General features: G+C 42.0%; 2 protein-coding genes across 3 annotated transcripts in view; both read left to right on the forward strand.

The window, feature by feature from the left end:
* The first annotated feature begins 7,705 nt into the window (after window positions 1-7,705).
* snx16 (sorting nexin 16) lies at window positions 7,706-14,672 on the forward strand. Its single transcript, XM_012824138.3, has 9 exons — window positions 7,706-7,869; window positions 8,342-8,543; window positions 8,895-9,322; window positions 10,339-10,425; window positions 10,548-10,696; window positions 11,190-11,259; window positions 11,749-11,885; window positions 12,038-12,154; window positions 12,319-14,672. Exons 3-9 carry the CDS (start codon window positions 9,002-9,004, stop codon window positions 12,392-12,394), a joined length of 957 nt encoding a protein of 318 aa, XP_012679592.2. The 5' UTR covers window positions 7,706-7,869; window positions 8,342-8,543; window positions 8,895-9,001; the 3' UTR covers window positions 12,395-14,672.
* A 3,639-nt stretch (window positions 14,673-18,311) lies between these two features.
* LOC105897247 (NEDD4-like E3 ubiquitin-protein ligase WWP1) overlaps window positions 18,312-20,581 on the forward strand; it is a 15,591-nt gene continuing 13,321 nt past the window's right edge. The window contains exon 1 of one of the 2 annotated variants that reach the window (XM_012824158.3): window positions 18,312-18,496. The gene's annotated coding sequence lies outside the window, so the exon portion shown is untranslated. Of the gene's footprint in view, window positions 18,497-20,146 lie in introns of those variants that run through there. The other variant, XM_031584315.2, reaches the window with a different exon arrangement.

Here is a 20,581-nt window from a genome sequence, read left to right on the forward strand (position 1 = left end):
ACACACATGCATCTTTACACACATACATACAGTACACACTACTGTAAGAGGTCAAGAGAGAATGATAATGAGGTAGAAAGAGAAAGGAAGAGAACACAAATTCAAATATGTGGGGAAAAAGAATCAATTTGTTAAATGATTCATCAATGATTCATCAGAAGGCTGATAGGCGAATGGACAAAGTAGGGCTAAAGGATGAGCAGTGGGTTGACTGAGTAAAGAGAAGAGGCTGAGTAAGACTGCATGAACGCTCAAGGTCCGTTTGGAACGAGTGATATGGTAGGGAATAGAGAGCACCACTGGGGAGTGACGGAAGAGAGAGATGTGATTATAAAGCAATTGGAGAGAATTCAGCTTGCAGTCTCTGCGGGAGATGCTTACTGACTTGTGACTGATTCAAATAATTAGCATATGGTAGGAGCCAAATAGGCGGTCGATTTTCTGGAGCTTCAGTAGACTTTTTTAACAGTCTAGCTGCTCATGTGATCCGCCACCCTTGTGACCGTTTGTCCTCTCTTATTCACCGGTTTGAGATGTCAGCCGCCGCGGGCGCTTTGCCTGTGAGCCACTCGCCTGGCTACTACTACAATGAATACTACTACAGAGAAGGCCAGCTATTCATGCAGCCTTGCATAACTGAGGCACTGGGATGATTCACCAGCCATGTATAAATGCATAGATAGGACAGCAGTGTGGATTTCAGTGAGAATACTAGGATCACTGAAACAATGTTCTAAATATACAGAGCATGGCAACACATTTGTTATATAAAAGGAGCTTGGAGCTCACTTCAAATAAAAAAGTCTCCAATATCAATGTAAATGTGTGGTGAAGTGTGATGAAGTGTCTGAGGTAGACTTTAAAAAAGAGGACTTCTTCCACCCCGCCAAGGACATGCAAAGCAGCCATACTTTAATGGAGGTACTGAAGCAGGCTTGTATCATGTTTCCTAATTAAAGCTGCAAAAAGACTGTTTTGGAATGCTTGAAACAACATTGTGCAGATTGTTAGCATTGTTAGCAACGTACAGTATGTTTTTTTGGGTAGGCCCAGGTAGTTTTCACATCCACAATTTCACACTTCAAATGAATGGGTATGTGAAGGTGTGATATTATATATATCTGTCATTTCCCACCAGCTGCTCAGGTCGTGTAGTTTGAGCCAGAAATCCTGTAAAAATGTGAGCACAGCTTTTATAGCTTGATGCTGCCAAATATGTCTTAGCTAGTTAAGTGGCAACTTTTTTGGTGTATGTAAACCAAGTCTGTTGGCTGTTAGCAAGTTACTTTGCTAGTTTTAGACAAAAATTTGACTTTACATTTTACATAATAATAATAATAATGATAATAATAATAATGGTTATTCACACACAAGTTGTTATTCACTGATCAGCACAGTTCCTCCTGATGAGAAGACTTAGGGAGGACTCTCAATGCCTGGCTAACTTGATCTCTCTCCAGTTTTGACGAATGCAGGGGGAAGACAAAGTACATAAACTGGGCTAGTGTTCATATGAAATTATAATTATCACCCACTCTCTGTTCACACAGAAAGCACGATGATAGATACATGAGGAGAGTTTCAGTGACTTAATTAAATTGATATAAATGGATTGATTTTTCTCTCTGTGTGACTTCATAACTGGAAATAAACTGCAAATAGATGGAATTAGGCATCATTAGGTACCTCTCTCCTAGGACGAAAGTTCGACTAAGTTACCATGTTAAAAGAGAAAGAGAGCGGAGGGAGAACAGAGAGAATATGAGGTAAAGGGAGCAGGTAACAGGTGAAGAAGAAAAAACACAATAGATGAAACTGGCGTACATACATCACAGTAGACCATGTAGAGATACGCTACTCTGTTCAACAAACATCTGTGGAAAGTGATGGAAACTGTTTTCTTTGAACAGAGAGATCAAGGGACGATGAGCAACTTGAGAGTGTTGGTTACATTTTACATTTTATGGGCCTTTAAAGCCATCCCTTGACGTTACGCATGGTTCCAACAGTGATCAGCGTACACCAAAACATTCATGGTCATCCATTATTGGCTTCTCTCCCTCACATAGGAACTCATTAAGCAGGCAACAGTTCTCATGGCAACCTGAGAAAGAAACCACAACAGCAACTTACAGGTTGATGAATCAGAGTGGGCTTTGAGCAGTTGCTGTGGAGTTGTTGCCTGAGGACAGTCACTGTGAAAAGTAAGCTAAATTGAGCTGTGTGGGCAAATATCCAGGTACTTCAACTGACAAAGGAAAAAAGTTTTTCAGGGGTTATTGCAAAAACGAATCAGCAGGGGCTCCAAAAAGCCGTTGTGTGTCTCACGTCTCAAGGAGATTTCTTTGAAAAGACTGTCCTGTGATCCTCACGTCAACTTTCCTCCTCCAACTGTTAGATAAAGGGAAAATTCTGAAGTTCATTTTCGTCCCCTTTAAAATGTTGTTTTAGTCCCAAACTTGGCTAGATCTCCAGTGGCCTATTCTGAAATCATTTGCTAAAATACGCAAAATTATTTCACATGATTTTGTCTTGGTCATGTCATAACGTTCTGAACTTGACTGCAACCAGTCATTCTAATTTTCATATTTTTCAAAGGAAATAGGGAGGGTATGACAGAATCAAATGCCAGATATGATTACATAATATGCTTGAAAGTGTGGAGACTGATGCAGCAGAGGAAAGGTTAAGGATGCATCTTAAATGCGCGCATGTGTATTAGATGTGCGCATCTGTGCATTTCTGCTGAGGATGAAATCATGCTAAGGAAAACACACAAAAGGAAGCCACGGAGTCAGTAGGTGGCGATGTCAAGTTGAATTTGTTTCAGCTTGTCAAGACAAATTCAACAAAAGTTCTTAATAAAACAAATGTCTCTGAAACATTGAATCTCTATGGATTGAGGATGTCTGCTGTTCCGTTACGTTTTTTATTTCACTTGTTTCAGTTAAATTACACACAAGTTATTACACAAGTTCTTGTTAGTCAAGGAACATAATGCCTTGTCTTACACGCAACACACAACACTTTTTACAATGTTCAGCTAGTATCTCCACATGATCTGCTAGCTCTCCATTCCCTACATGCGCTGTAAAAACGTTTTACACTGCCCAGGCACCATAAACTGGACTTAAAAAATGTGGAACAGGTAGCTCCACTAACAATAACAAAACATTGCATGGATTTTTTTTAAACAAATACTGAATGTAGGGGTGAGTTAGCACTCTTGCTTGTCTTGTTGGGTCCCCAGATGAAATATAAAATATAAAAATAAGAAATTTGACCCTAACATAAAAAAACATAATATCTGTCAGCATCGCTGAAACAAACTGTACAAGACAAACCTTGAATTGTCAGCTCCTGGGAATAAATAACGGCAATACAAAAACAGTGCATTTTCTTTTTTTTTAAGTGCAACCTTACAAACTACAGTAAACACCTGAAATCTGAAGCAGTAGCGTAACTACTCGCAAGCTGAATTTTCCGCGTCTGAATTTTCTGTGCCAGCTTGCGTTTACCTAAGTTAAGCATCACCTGCTGGATGAAGAGGAACGTGTGCTTCATGGATTAGTGTACTCTAAATGCAGCGCAAAAGTGAGTCCAAAAAGGCCACAGAAGGCCTGGGGAAGGTTGGCCAGCCCATCCATCACCATGTTCCCTTCCAGGACGATCCTCACTCTGGATGGGTTCAGTGTGTTATCCTCGTCCATGCAGACAATTGCCACTGGAGTCTGACAGTATTCGTCTTTGTCAGCTGCATTCTAAGAGGGAAAGATTGACAAGGAGAGGACACAATCATGCTAGTTGTCCACAAATAATTGCCTTCAGGGGTTTACAATGAATAAACGGTACAGTGAGAGACATAAAAAGAAAGATGCTCATACAGAATATGAGGCCTGGCCTTCAGGATTTACTTTGCAATTTTAATATTTAACGTTTTAATGTACTGCTGTACCGATATAATGTATGCTGTTCTCTGTGTTGCTGTATTGTCGTTATGCATGAATACAAAAATCCTCAAAACATCTAACAGGCACCGTTGCCCAAAAATCCCTGTGTGTGAGATGGACATGTTTCTATGATCCCTATAGAGATATACCTGTGTCTGTTTACCTCAATAACTGTAAAGAAACTGTAGAAAATAACTGTTTGTACAGTTTCTGTAGTTTTAGTTTATTTACCATGAAACAGACACAGGTATATCTCTATAGGGATAATTCCCATGTAGTTAGACACTTATAATAACATTATCAGTCTGTCAGTGGCGGGGAAAAGCGGTTTACTTTGACGCGGATGCATAGGCCTACCCCATAGGATTAAATTGTATACTATAGCCGTTTTGCGGTTTCCGGTTATAGCGTTCTAACTCAATACTGGATCGATTTAGATCGTTTTTGTCGCTCGTAAACCTGGTTTAAAATAAACCTAAAATGTCCCTTTAAGGTGTCAGGTGTCAGTACATAGCACTGTACCCGCTGGCTACCAGAACCCAATGCACCAGTGGCGGCTCCTGAAAAAATTCTCAGGGGGGGCAATTTTTTGGATAATGATTAAGGCGACCCATTCAGTAGGTACATTAAGTTAGCTGATTAACTCATACAGCAATACCTTTTTGTCCACTATTGGCAGCTCACAACAGTAATATGTCCCCTCTTGCTACATAGCTAGAGTAGCAAGTTACAGGTGAAAAGCTATTGAAGAAAGTTGCATCCAGGAGCCTACATAAGCAAACATGATGTGGCTCCACATTAAATTATCCCATTTTTTCATTATCCACGTGTCTCAAATGTTGTATGATGTAACATAGCTTAACAGGACACATGATATGTCCAGTAACAACATAAAGAAGGGGTAACATATAAGTCAAAACCAACAATATTTATTGACTGATCTTGAAAGTATTGGCTTACAAAAGCAAAATAAGTCATCACATAAAAAACAATTCAGTGTTAGTGCAAGAAGCGAACTGTGAAACACACTGTGAAACCTATGAAGTGACAGTGGTATATAGAAATACAGACCGCGTTAGCCACTTACTGACCACGATTTTATTTCGTTCCAATTCTTGGATGTAGGATTACCCTCCCTTTGTAGAAACCTGTTGAATGGATACATTTGGTCTAGGAAGTCCTAATTCTTTTGTTGTCAATTTATCTTCATTAGTACGCCGACTAAAAAGGAGTTTCTGTCAAAGAGCGAATCGAGTTGTTGCACTGAACATTTACATTTACATTTAGTCATTTAGCAGACGCTTTTATCCAAAGCGACTTACAAGGATGTATACACATTTTTACATTTACACTGATGGCACACTGCACATCAGGAGCAATTAGGGGTTCAGTGTCTTGCTCAAGGACGCTTCGACAGGGAATTAATTCTTCTTTTCCCCTAGGCAGTGCGTCGCCCCAATCGCCCTTATGGACAAGCCGCCGCTGCAATGCACAATAGCGGTATAGCTGTATGGAGGGATCAACGTTTCACATTTCGATTCATGTTACTTGAATTAACCACAATTAGCCAATACATTTTTTTTATCAGAAAGATAGGCTGTTTGGGGAGGGGGGCACACGAGGAAGCAGTGTATGACACGTGGCTACCAATCATTTTGAATATTTTTTACATGTTTGAAGTTAAAAAGCATAGACAGGGTGTTCTTCTTATGTCTATGTTCAAAAGTAGGTAGGACACGGGAGGAAGTTCCACGGTTCATGATTACAGTCACTGGAGCACTCTAATGCAAACAGAAGCCTAAGTGGCCTATTCTGTCTTATGTTATGGCTCTAAACAGGTTGTCATGGGGATGTTCGGTTAAACTGTTCCACATCCAGTTTGTTCAGTCACCATTAAGATTGTCTCATTCCTGATATACGTACGATATATCCTGATATACTGATATACTCCGTATAACTTCTAAGATATATAACATATGGGTAGAACCATGGTGGCCTGATTAAGTTAACTCAGAAAACTCTTATTGCTGGTAGACACACATTTTGGTTTTACACTCCTGCTACAAGAGTGCAGCATAAAGAGCAGAATGTTTTCATTAAAACAATGTAAAAAAGACTGGGAAATAATCTCACAAAAAGATTGTTTTACCAATATGAACTAATTAAAAGTGAAGGAGAGGAGGGTGAAGAAAGAATGAAGGAGAGAGGGAAAGGCAGAGAGAGAGAGAGAGAGAGAGAGATCATATAACTTCAATTACCAACCATGTTGACCTGTCTGCTGAGGTGAAAAACCAAATACACAGTGAAGAACCTTCCACAAACAGAGGGCTGTTAGGTGGCTATTCCCATAGTCTGTACCAAACTGGTCGAATGTCTTGTGATTAGCGCACAGGCAAATGTGGGTCAGTTTTCTCAGAAAATGAAATTGCCACAAGCTCTTTCAAAACCAATGTCCTTCAAGGCTTAACATAAATCTATCAGTCTGTACATCTAGGCAGGCAGTCCACACTGTTGCAAATATCTGGGTTTGTTGGTGATTATTGCCCTCTGCTGGATAAAAAAGGAAATACATCTAGCTTAGTTTCAGCTCATACATTACCCATATCAAAACTTGCAAATAAGTTGTACATAGTTGTTACCCCACACCTTCTACAAGTTCTGTGTGTGTCCATGTCTGAACCATCATGTTGGTTTTTGTTTGGCAGAAAAGGCTCAAAAGATTACTGTTAGCCTGTATATCATATTACTATAATATTATATATATTGTAACAGGTGTAGAACTGTCCAGTGAGTGAAACTCTTTGATGCTTGTGATTTATATTAATATTTCCCCTCTGGCCAGCTAAGCACCTAACAAGAAAGTAGAAACATCAAAATAATCCCAAAATAATAATAAATAATTTGGTATTGATTGCAGTATTCTTTTCTCTCTATTATGACATTGACTGATCACAAAATAAGTCTTGTTCTACCCTGCTCAAATGCAATGTATGCACAAACACACCAACTGTAAACTAATTATTTTATAGCCTCCTGTTTTAATTTGGCCCATTCATAATGGCTATGAAAGTATGTGCTCATTATATTCTTCTGTTTTGGACAATGAAGCCTCGGATGAGTAATACGAAAAGACCAAACAGTCCCATGGCCTCCTGGGGTACAGTTCATGCACAGGTTGGAGGAGTATTGTATATTGACATAATTTACTGTGTGTGTGTGTGTGTGTGTGTGTGTGTGTGTGTGTGTGTGTGTGTGTGTGTGTGTGTGTGTGTGTGTGTGAGAGAGAGAGAGAGAGAGAGAGAGAAAGCATGTGATTCATTTAGTTAAGAGCTCCCCAAGATCATTACAAACAGCCACTACAATTTTGCATCATAAATCTAATTCTGTTCTTCAGACAGGACCCTTAATCTGGTAAAGGTATAGGGGCCTTCAGTCATCTTCCCTGATGCTCATGCATGCAAGCTGCACTAGACTGGCCTTATTCAGCCTATGAAGGTTTTATTGTTAAAAGGAGATTGGCTCTAAGTGTTCGCAAGCTAGCTGCCTGTAAGCGTGCATCATGAGACGAGGAAATGAGTGTCACACGAATACAGTTAGTTGAGTTGTGCAGCCGTCATTAAGATTTTAATACATAAAATTAAACAAACACTGATGTCCAAACGACAAACCTACCTTATTTCACTCATTGACTGATATCACCAAACTCGTTGTGCGACTCTGCGCATCCTACGTCATGACGCAACACATTTCCTGAACGGATGGTCACAGTCGAATCTTGCCACAACGCGTGATGGTTTACGGGCAGGCAGCAGGATGCCTGACTGTTGGCTGAATGTTTTCAATTTATAGCTTTGAAATACATGCACCTTAGTGTTTTTTTAACATCGGATGATCATCGAGGAGAGGCTGATATTAACCGGTGAGTATCTAACACCGGGCTTGCAAGCTATGACAATCATGTATATGTAGTTGGCACACATGTTTGGAGTTTCGTAGGACACAATCCAGTGTAGTTTGGATTAGCTCGCTACCCTGCTTGCCATCGAACATATTTGGGAAGCCATTTATTTATAGCCATCTATGCTATTACCTTTACAGTTTGCGAGTCTTAATAGATGTTGCAACCTGTCAGTCTCATGGTAACATGTATTCTTCTGTTTGTTAAAAAAAAATGACTAGGACCGTGTCTGTAGCTGTGTCACTGTTGACCATAAACAACGGATTAGGCTAACGTTACCTGCAGTTGTCATTCAAGATAATCGGGTATCGAGTCAAATGGGGGATTTGCCCCACGAGAGAACTCTCACAGAACTCATTTGACTTTATCTGTGATACATCTCCTATTACACTGTCTGTTCGATAATATAATTTCTTCTTACTCATGCTTTCAGACCTAGCACTACGTAGCTAACGAAGTAGCTGAACTGTAAGGTGATCTGGCTCCCTGGTGTTACCTGTGCCTTGTGACTCCACGGGCTCGAGTTGATCTGCGTGCCAACCCATCTCACTGTTCGTGTGATCCAGTTTTTCGCTGAAGGCGATAAGGAGCGGCTGTTTGCCTCGCTGTTGAAAGCATGTGCTTAAGCCAAGCAGGTAACCTCACCGACCGAGTTGACAGGCTTGTCAGGGAGTGTCAATGCTGTGTTTGTATGCAGGCAGAAGCTCTGACCTACCTTTGTGAAATAGAACTCTGTTGAATAGTTTGTGTATTTACGAGCATGCAGTATAAATAATGCCCTGCAGTCATCCACTTGGAAATGCTGAATTAGTCTTGAGACAGGCAGGATCGATAAGAGAGACGGAGAAAGCGCGCAAAGGAGGGCACTACCGAACTGTCAGCTGCGCGCACCGTGTTAGTCATTCTTAGTCTATACATGCTTTATGTGGCCCTATTTCTGTAACCTAAAGAAAAATATGTATTGTGTGTGTGTGTCTGTGTGTCAGTGGTGTGTGTATGAGCTGTGTAGCCGCTGCTAACTCCACAGGGTCGAGGCTGCCCTGCAGTCTTCCTCACACACATAGTTGACAACCACTTGGGAGTAGCCAGTCCAATGGCCACGCCCTTTGTACCAGTGCCTGTACCCATGGAAGGGGGTCCGGGCAGGTCAGGAAAACCCCGTCGGCCACAGAGGGCATCATCTGTGGGCAGTGTCTCCAGCTCCTCAGAGTCCCCTAGAGGTCACGTGGTCACGACCCCACCAGTGCAGTGCCATAGCCCCGTGACCCGCGCCCGTCTGACAGGTGACCAGCCAGCCGTAGAGTTCAGCACCAGCCCACACCAACCCAGCACCACCTCACCCTCCTCAGAAGAGCGACCCATCACACCCACCGTTCTGGGCTATGAGGTTATGGAGGAAAGGGCAAAGTTCACGGTGAATAACTGCTCTGTTGTTGACCTAGAAAGTCTTATAGTTCCCTTGCATTTATTGTGTATTTATATGTCTGAGTACATGGCTAAGCAACAGGTGTATCCCATGTCACATATTTGCTGTACTATTTTCAGATATTTGTGTCATCACCTCTACGGGTTTAGAAAGGTGTGCATGATGCATATAAAGTAAAGGACATAGTTGTGTGTGTCATACATAGTCGTGTGTGTCATCTCTGTATAGAGCGTAGTTTGTTAACAAGTTAACTAAATCTTTTCGGTCTATTGTCTTTCTGAACCACCTAAAGTGTCTTCAATTTAATCTTTCTTGTCTATATGCAGACACTATAGTTTATCTTCATAATGGCTTTGTGCCAGTTGCTCATCTTGTCTGTTTTGTGCTATTTTTTGTCACTTCTCTCTCCACCCATCTCTATGGGCTTTTCTCATCCTTTTGTGTATATTGCTTGTCTGTTCATATTTCATATGTACTTTTAGCGCTAGCTTTGAGAATAGGACAATGCTAACTATCTGGATGCCTGAGCTGTCTGTACATGCTATCGAAGAGATCCTCCATCAGCATCCACTTAGGCATGATGAGTCTTCCCAGTTCATCATTGATCATTCCTGTCATAGTCTGAGGCTGGAACCGGCTCCACCACCAGACCTCTCAGCATCCCCACCCTCATGCAGTGCAGTCATCATGACCTCACTGTCATTGATGACTTCACTGTCATTACTGAAATGCAGCCCAGGTCAAAAGGTCACAGTGTCTGTTGACCTGAAAAGTACTGCCCTGAGTTGAATTTGTGATTGATTTTGACACAGGCTGTGTTTGGAGACTCTGCTGGCTAGCATAGTTGTGAAAGCTTAGGTGATACCTGCTAATAGAGTATTATAGGTTAAAGTGGAATTTCAACATCATTGATGAGACTGAAAGAGTGTTAATGCATGTTAAAATAAAAAACAGATAAATTGCATGTTGCCCCGTAGTTACATGTGTGTTTCTCTGTGCTGCAGGTATACAAGGTTCTCGTGAAGAAGAATAGTGAAGAGAACTGGGTGATCTTCAGACGCTACACCGACTTTTCACGACTCAATGACAAGGTCAGATATAAACACACACATACTCAAACCCCAGCCAGTCTCAGAGGGGTTTAGCAGCCTCCACAAATCTTATTTACGCATTAAACACTCCGTTTTCATGTGTGTGTATGTGTATGTTACAGCTGAAGGAGATGTTTCCTGGCTTCCGTCTCTCTCTCCCACCTAAGCGCTGGTTTAAAGACAACTACGAGTCAGACTTCCTAGAGGACCGACAGCTTGGCCTACAGGCCTTCCTGCAGAACCTGGTGGCTCACAAAGACATTGCTAACTGGTATGTGTGCTTTTGTGTGTATGTGTGTGTGCTCACTCTGTTTTTAACAAATCTGATAAGCCAACGCCTGTTAACCTTTAGCTCTGAGGCCTACACATGATTGTGTATGTGTTTTGTGTATGGCTGTGTTTGTGTATGACTGTTTTGTGTATGGCTGTGTTTGTGTATGTGTTTTGTGTATGGCTGTGTTTTGTGTATGTCTGTGTTTGTGTATGTGTTTTGTGTATGGCTGTGTTTGTGTATGACTGTGTTTTGTTTATGGCTGTGTTTTGTGTATGGCTGTGTTTGTGTATGACTGTGTTTTGTGTATGGCTGTGTTTATGTATGTGTTTTGTGTATGGCTGTGTTTTGTGTATGGCTGTGTTTTGTGTATGGCTGTGTTTTGTGTATGGCTGTGTTTCTGTATGGCTGTGTTAGTGTATGACTATGTTTGTATATGTGTGCACAGCACACCTGTGTTAGTGTATGACTATGTTTGTATATGTGTGCACAGCACACCTGTGCGGGAGTTCCTGTGTCTGGATGACCCTCCAGGACCTTTTGACAGTCTGGAGGAGAGTCGGGTAAGAACAGCCGAGGCATGGAATGAACAAAACAGCGAGTCAGTAGTTGCTTTGATTTAACACTCACAGCAATGCATTGTGGTAACTCAGTTAACAAAGATTTGCTTGTGTCATTTCCTATGTAAAGCAACTCTACTAAGGTCATTTCCTTAGTAAGCGCTTGCCAAGGTTGTAGCTTTTCTTTGCTCAACAACACAGTAACACTAAAGATGTGTGTTTGTGCCAGATTAGATTTGAAAATAGCATTTTGTCTGCTGTGTTTGGCAGAGTAGAGTGCAAATGGGATCAGTGGTTTGATTATTTGGAACAACGCCAGTCTGACTCGCACTGAATAGCCTGGGTCACAAGATCAAAGCTCCCACGATTAGCTTAGTCCTATACCTTTTATATGTGTCATTTTATAAGCCCTGTGCATCTCAAATTCAGATTAGTTTCTCCCTCTTTCCTCCTTCTCTCTTGGTTCCCCTCTCATTCCTCTTGCTCCGTCAGGCGTTCTGTGAGACCCTGGAGGAGAGCAACTACCGCCTCCAGCAGGAGCTGGCGGAGAAGCAGAAAGAGATCAGCTACCTGAAGACCATACTGCAGCAGAGAGATGAGGCCATTAATCTACTGCAGCAGAAACTCAGGTACACACACACACACACACAAACACACACACACACAATTAGGAGAGGGGTGCGTGCGTTGCGTACAAATAAGTTGTTTACCTGTATACACACGTTTGCAGAGCTGTTATTGTGACATACCAAGTCACCAAGTTTGTGTGTGTGTGTTGCAGTGGGAAGAGTCCATGTGTGTCAGCACAGGGCAGTGTGAGCAGTGTGGAAGCAGAACCTGATGGAGATGCAGAATCCTCGACCACAGAGGCCGACCAGGACACAACCCAACTAAACGGGTAATGGTATTATTTACACACCACACAAACACATACAGACACAGACACACAACTACGCAGACACGCACACACACACACAAACATCTACATGTAATCTCTTTTAAATAATGCCAATTCATCTGTCTGTTATTTTACCAATCCCTGTATTTCTTCTTTTCTCTTAGGTCGGCGTGCTGGTGTCGACCCGTGTCATCCAGCTCCCCTCCCCCAGTCATCCAGGTCACCCAGTTGGAGCACTAACCCAGAATCCTCTCCTCCTCTTCCTTCTTCCCCTTCCTGTCCCTACGGTCCTATATCCTCCCCTTTCTCATAGTTTTCTGCATCTGGTTAGGAACTGTGCTAACCACTGCAGAAAGAAAGAGAGGACTGAAGACCCACATAGGAACATGTGCAAACACCGCCACCTGCACTTAACATGGCTGTGTATGACAAGACAGCTTGAGCTTTTTTATTCTTGTGCGGCTTGGAATAGACCAGACCTGAATCTTTCAAGCAAGCCATGGGTCGCCATATCCGGGCCATGGTGGAGCAGCTCCCCCATTGAGGACTGTTGAAGAGATAAGGGATAATCCAACCAATACCATGGCGCCTAGGCTTAGGCCACCAGCCAGCCAGCACTCCTTCAGAAACACTCATCACTTCATTTGGATTAACACTGCCTTCACAGTCATCACCCATCCCGCTATCCCAGATACTCACTCTATTGTGGCATTTCTTTCTTGAATTATGGGACACTTGTTAATGCTTTTAAATAGGTATGCTAGAATGTGTTAGAATGCATTGCTTGCACTAAAGGCTGATCTGTGTGTGTGTGTGTGCGTGTGTATGTAGGCGCGTGTGAGTGCGTGGGTATGTGTGTGTGCGTGCTTGCGTGTGCGTTTGTGCACATGTATATGTATGTTCAAATATTTGTGCCCGCATGTACCCATGTGAGATGTACATGCTTATTTTATGATTACCCTATATATTCCGCCATTCACCAGTACCCGTAACGGACACCTGATAGGCCTAGGTATTCTACATCCTCTACTATAGCAGTAGTTTAAACTTGTATGCTAATCATAAACTACTACATACCTGTGCTGGTCTTCTGCTGCAGGAAGACTGGGCCAGTGGCAAAGCCATCTAAGCTGCTACGGCACACTAACTTTCCTAATGGGAATCTAATCCTCTCCGGGCACTACGATACATCTCCCTCCCCCCACTGGTCTGTGTGTGTGCGCGTGTTTGTGTGTTTGTTTGTTTGTGTGTTTGTTTACATAGATCACCAGTTAAAGCCATATTCTGGGGCGGTTTGTGTTGAATTTTGCAAGCAAATCTTGAAATCATGAAAAGCCATAGTAGACAAATCCAGGTGCGTTTGTGTGAAGAAAACAAAAAAAAAGATGCTTGTCGAGTCTGTGTGTGTCCGTGTGGCAACTGACCTCATTCCTGGTTGTGGGCAGTCCATCAAATCTCACATGATGCACTTTACTGCCCTGAGGGCTTCTGGGCAACTTTAGTTTTGGCTTCCTCTAAATCGTAGTGCCTTTCCTCACACCTGCACTCTCACTTACTCACTTAGTGTATGTGTGTCTGCGTGTCTGCATAGCTTTACTCGCACTGTCTGTTTACGCTCGTGAATCCATATGGCCAGCAACTCATGCCATGGACAGTGCCTTGCTTTTGTCCCCCATCTGTCGGGCCCTTAGACATTAATCACGCTTCGGACTACAGACAATTCCTCAGGATTGTGAGTTCATGTGAGGGGTGCTCAGTCTTCTCCACAGAGGGCCTAAAGCAACTTCCCAGTCATGTGCTTGGACTGAGATCAGGTGGTCAATTAGTGCAGTTGTGCTGCTGCTCTGTTGGAACGAAAATGTGCTGTTACAGCAGGCCTTTGTAGATAACGTTTGGCTCTACTGGTTTATGACCTTACAGCTAATGGGTATAAAGCTTTCGTCAGGAATTTGTTGATGGCCCTGCCAGGGGACAGACCCTGTGGCACAGAACGACGCAGCTCCAGGTCCTCCTCAACAGTCAGCGGAGCTAAAATCATCACCAGTTTAACAATCAGTCCCCCTTCAAATAAACTTGCTTAAGAAGGGATACATTTCTGGAGTGGTGAGCAAAGATGATTAGTTGACATCCTTGAACATGTATGTGGGTCAGGGTATGTGTGTGTTCACTGTACAGATTGCTGAGGTGACGCTCAAACTGATTGCAAAAATGGCATGTTCGTAGATTTCACAACCCCCACTCATGGCCCTTTATACGAACTTATTTGAAGACAAAGACGGTATATTATTCTCCCAGAACTGCTGCTGCTGTCTGACCGTCTTTGTTTTTGTTTAGATTTTGTTTATCTTTGTTTAGTGTGAGAAGTCTGTGCTAGCAGGTCAGGGATGGCCAAGTAGCTTGTGGGTTCAGGAATCTGATGTTTTTTCTAAGAGATAATCACATTGTAACTTTGACGTATTTCACATCACACTAAACTAATATTTTCAGGTAATAATAAATCAGTCAACATGTTTTTCTATGTACGTGTGTGGATATGTTTCTTTGTGCATGTTTAGGAGAACACTTTAGCATCTGTGCAGAGCATTTCCCTAGTCCTGGTACTTCAGGGCAGAAATGAGAATATTTTCCTACTGTCATAATCATGTGGTCATAAATCAGCTATTCTTCATCCTCATTAGGTCAGTTGAGTTTGGAAGAGGAACTCGCACTCACAGAACAGCTGAGTAAAGAAGTATACTTACATGTGTACTCTGTCAGAATTCAAGTCATGACTTTGCTGTTGTCATTATTCTTGTTCAGAGTAACTGCAGCCATTAGCTGAGAACTAGACTGATGTATTTTTTTAATACATATATTGAATTTAATTCTAATATTACAGTATTTACAACCAATGCTTTTGTCAGTGTTTCATTCAAACAGGATCTGTCTTCTCTAAATGATTGTGAACAGGTAGACACAATCAAACACTGATCACAAATCACCTCAACTTTATCAACCTCACGTCCTGATTTGATTCAGGCCTGGCCTCGGACCAGGACAGTAAGGAGTCAGTGGAAGAGGAGGCAACCCAAGTGACATCCTGGACAGGGTTAGCTGATCTCAGTAAGTAGATAAACAGAGCACCTGGTCTAAAGTTTCATGTCAATTCTGGCTAAAGAGCCAGACACAAAAGAGGTAGAGGTGCAGGCTGTTGATCAGCATATGCTCTTGACAGTACTTTAATACTGAACTGGAGGCTTTATATACTGTAAGGACTTGCAAAGAACTTTATTCTGTTTTAGGTTTTACAACAAAGACGGAGAGAGAAATGGAGTCACTGGAGGTGAAGGCAACCCTCAGTGACATACTGGACAGGGTTGAGTCTGGTCACAGTGATTAGATAGGCAAAGAAGCCACTCCGAAACATAGGACATCTGGTAGCATGGATTTTACAGTGACAAACTTAATCGAACTTGTCACTGTATATATCCCTAAATAGGCAGAGGTGTAGGTATTTTAATTTCTTTTAATTGTGTCTTAACTCCAGCAACAACAGGCGGTGGAAGTTAAGGCTGCTCTACACAATCTAATAAATGAATGAATATGCAGAAAGTGAGTAAAAAAGCAGAGCAAAAAAAAACTAAAAGCAGAGCAAAATGTCTCAGTCAACTCAGTCAACCTCCAATATTGACACCTAATCAATCATCAGTTACTATGTTATGAAACAGAGTCATTAGGCTATAAGGAGTATGGTTTGGGATGATTCATTATTAATAAGATTAAAAAAACTAAATTTGCATTTCCTGAAGGAAATACCAGTGCCTGCAAAGCAAAATAAATAGTAAAACATTAGAACATTTAAAGCAATCCCATGCATGCAGAGAAAGACTGGCAAAGTAGCAGGAAGGCAGAAATACAAGAGGAGAGAGGTGTGTGAAGACCGATAGATTGAAAGGGGTAATTCCAATGTATTTAAGAGAGTGACTTTGATAAAGACAAGCATAGGGGAGAAAAAGAAAGAAAGAAAAATAGACAGATAAATAGAGAGAGAGTGAGTGATTGAAGGATGGAGAGAAATAGAGAGACTGATTGAGACGTTAGATATTACGACAGAGAGAAATAAAGAAACAGACTGATGGTAATAGATAGAGATAATGGAGGGATAGAGTTTTTATATTAAGATTTACAAACATGGATTGAAATATCCATATGAAATAATTCAACTTTTTACTTATCCCTCACACCCAAGGGATGTACATTAAAAGAAATGCAATTAATTTGTGTCAGACAAACTGTCACTATGCCAAACACACCACTAAACAACACCATTCCCTAACCCCAATATTTGTATCCTTACACCCTTTCATTCCAACGTTCTACCGGGCTCGACCAGGGTAAGGTTCAGGTGAAACGTTTTAAAACGCATTTTATTTAGTTGTTACATGATACTTTGAGGGCACATTTCCGTAAGAACTTAATTGTTGGTCTACATTCTACATTTTAGCACTTCATGAAATTCCTCTCCAGAGTAAGTAAAAAGTTGAATTATTTCATATGGATATTTCAATCCATGTTTGTAAATCTTAATATAAAAACTCTATCCCTCCATTATCTCTATCTATTACCTGTATATGTAAATATACTTGGCCATTAAAATAATTCTGATTCTGATTCTGATTAATAGCAGTGCTGTGTTTGCTGCTATTTCTTTCAAAGTAGCTACAATCATTAGCTGTGAGTTTTGCCCATTACAGAGGCTCGTTTTATGAGGAGCTCAAAATCCTGCATGTCTACAGTCGGCGAGCTGGAAAAAAACACACCAGGAGACAAGAATAAAGCTAAGCAAGGAAAAAGGGGAAAGGGCAGGAAAGGGAAAGTCTAAAAAGAGTTCATCCTGCGGCTGCCCAGGCTGAGAGAAACAAGAGGGGGGTAGAGAGAGTGGAAAAGAGACACTCAGCAAACAATGAATGGAGCAAGAGAGAGGAGATCAAGGCAGGACTCCACACAAGATGACAGCAGATATAAAAGGAACCTGTTTCTGGGAGTGGGATGAGGAGGAGGGAGGTTATGGTGAGGACTGGAGGTGCACGAGAGACTGGTTAAAGAAATTACAGCACAGGGGACAGGTGGTGGTGGGGGACTCAGACACACCACACACAGAGGGGCGGAGAGAGACGTGTGAGGGAAATTAAGTATCAGACTCAGGCTCACTCTATGCAGGTGACCATATTTCTGAGACAAAATCATTTTTAGTTCAGACACGTAAACACCTCCAAAACAGTGTAATATTCTTATGTTTGTAAACGAAAAACGGGGACGTCTGGTCACCCTAAAATTATACCATAGAATACCATTGCCTCTGATAATGTAGGCCCTGATAATCAGAGGCAATGGTATAATTCTATATAAATGGTATAATTCACACACACACGCTCACACTAAGGAAGCTACTGTCATATACTGTACATGCCATTTACACATCTGGTCTTTTAATAAACAGTCACACATGATCAACACTGCCGCCAGGCAAAGAAAGAAAAATCACGCATGCTGGAGGGGAGTCTGTTTTGTGTGAAGCTTCCTATGTAGGCCTAGATTGACGCTCAGATGAGCACGCACAACACAGCCCATAAACACTTTTGCATGATTGTAGGCCTATGTCTGGACTCTTACTCTTAAAAGAACGGCTCTTGTTAAATTAACGGATTTATTAGACTTAGTTCTGTTCAGAAGTGTCGATTCTGGGGTGACCAGAGGTCTCCGGTTTCCGGGGACAGTCCCCGTTTTTCGTTTACAAAGATGAGAGCATTACACTGTTTTGGAGGTGTTTACGTGTTTGAACTGAAAATGTCCCCGGATTTTGTCTCAGAAATCTGGTCACCTAGTCTATTCACAAGTGTATTTGTGTCTGATTTTACCAGACTACTTTTTTTGTGTCGTCAGGGGCGACAGGATGCCGACACATCTGTATGACAACAATGCAAAACAAAGAATCTTGTAGGCTAGCCTAATTATTTCCTGTAAATCGGTAATTCGTCAAACGTTTCACCCAACTTCGTACCGTTGGGCTCATCAATCAATAAGAAAATGTATCATCTGAGGGTAATCACTGCATTGAAATGTGATTTGATTTTAAACTGTTTTAAAACTTGTGTACGATAGTCTGGACGGTGCCACTGAGAAGCGTGATGACGTAGTGTAAATTCGTCATGCGTAACATGCGTGAGGTGTTTCTGCGCTGTGAACCTGCCCGTGGCGGAGAGATGGCCGCTCGCCGAGTTTAGGAACGAACGACAGGCCAGGCATCGAATTCAGCGGCTGGAAACCCTTGCAGTCTCATACTGGGTGCTACGGTCGGACACGGTAAGTTTGTTTACACCCCTGATTTGGCCTGTGCATAGTTTTTCTTATCGACAGCATTCAACTTCGACAGCTAGGTCAAGAAGGATTTAGAGCCCAGCCAACTAAGTTGCGAATAGCCTTTGATATTTTTTCATTGGTTTATTTCATATTGCAGCCCATACTCTCAGATTTGTTTGTGTTAGCCAACTGGCTAAGGTCGGCTAACCACTTTTCTCAGGCATTAAGTAAAAATGGCGGCCTATACTAACTGCTGCGGGCCTGTCTTAGCTGGGTAGCTAGCTACGTATGTCCTGTTCTGTTGTTTTTGAGACCTGGGAGTCTGTCTAAGTCTAAGACTGTTTGCGCCATGGGGTCGCGAAATTGCTAGTACTGATGAAACATGACAATGGTTGGAGATACTGCTTACTCGAGTGAGATAGAGGTAATGCCTAAATGACACCCCTTATGCGAACGATTGTCTTGATAGTGTTAGCTAGCAGTATGAGTAGTTCAACTCTGATCAAGCTAAATACCCTCTTCTCGCTGACTTGAAAACGTTACAACTCGTTAGGTTGTATTCTGTCAGCTCCTTTGCTAACCGAGGTAAGTTTCATCAAGCCGGTTACAGCTGATTATCGAGGCTAAACATAACGAGCAACCGGCCGGTGATTCAGAGTTACAGCATTAGGTAATATAAAAAGCTATAAGTTGTCTGGTATGTTTTGTCAAGTCTTTCTTCGTTCCTTTCTTGCAAGGACATAGAAACTGTTGTCAGTGCGAATGGTAGTGTGTGGTTCGTGTAATGCATCTATGTTAACTTATGAACAGTCATAAAACGTACTGTGTGTGTGTGTGTGTGAGAGAGAGATAAGGATAGAGAGAGTGTACAGAATAATAACAAGGCTGAGATAACTGCATCCCGAGCATTTAAATCACACCTCCGAAGTGACGTCAGGTAGACCCTGCGGACTTTTAAACCGAAATGATGTACTGAAGAGTACAAGTTAAGGAATCCTGGAACCAGGCAGGCCGTTTTAAGACATAATATATCTCAACTGAGTCCACAGACCCAATGGGAAATGTTAGCTATGCGGCTGTATATCTCTTTTGTAAATAGGCCTGCTTGCCAACTATGACAGAACCATATTCAGCCATGCACATCAAGTTTGTATTCTCCTTTGCTGGACTCCGGCTGTTGTGCTCCGGCTCAGAATCAAGTGCTCCCATCACATCATCAGAGTTTGAGGACACACACACACACACACACACACACACACACACACACACACACACACACACACACACACACACACTCACAGTGAAGTGTCCCCACTTGAATGCCTTCACTTTTGTAAACCACATGTGCTATTAACTTTGCTTGTCCTACTCTAAGTGAACTGTGAGGGACTGATTGGAGCATTGTTGATTTTCTGTAATACTGATTCGTCCTATGTGGCACAGGCCCCTGTGTGCCCTTTTACAGAAAAAAAAAACAGTTGCTATGACAGTTGCTGTGTGTGTGAGTGACACACACACAGAGCCATTTGTGTGGGTGAGAGACCGCGTCTTGGCGCACCTTTAAAGTGGGCAGATTGAGGATGAGGAAATTACCCTTTCTGAATGATAATTTTCAGAATTTAAAAGTGGGCAGATTGAGGATGAGGAAATTACCCTTTCTGAATGATAATTTTCTCTCAGATTATTTAACCTTTTCTTGCCAAAGGGACCATTTGTGCACAACCTACTAGCCTGCAGATTGTGTGTGAGATTGTGAGATGCTGGTGGTCTGGTTGGCTGCAGTAATCCCAGTGAGTGGTCCAGAGGCTGTTCTTCATGTTCCTGGCAGTGGAGCTTTGGGCCATTGGCTCGTGAGCATCAGGTTTAAAGAATGCTGATCCTGAAGAGAGTGTTCTTTGAGCTGATGTGCTTGAGGCAGTACTTTTTTTTGAGCCGCATCTGAAGGAGTTTCCTAGTGATTGGTTGTGCTACGGTGTACCTCTGATGGGCATTGGGATTAATTGTCCTGATGGAGGGTGTTATGGGTAAGAGATTATTTACATGGTTGCATGTGACTGGCCCTTAAGAAAGAAACGCCCCTTATGATAA

The sequence above is a fragment of the Clupea harengus genome, chromosome 17, assembly GCF_900700415.2.
Source record: "Clupea harengus chromosome 17, Ch_v2.0.2, whole genome shotgun sequence".
Classification (NCBI taxonomy): Eukaryota; Metazoa; Chordata; class Actinopteri; order Clupeiformes; family Clupeidae; genus Clupea; species Clupea harengus.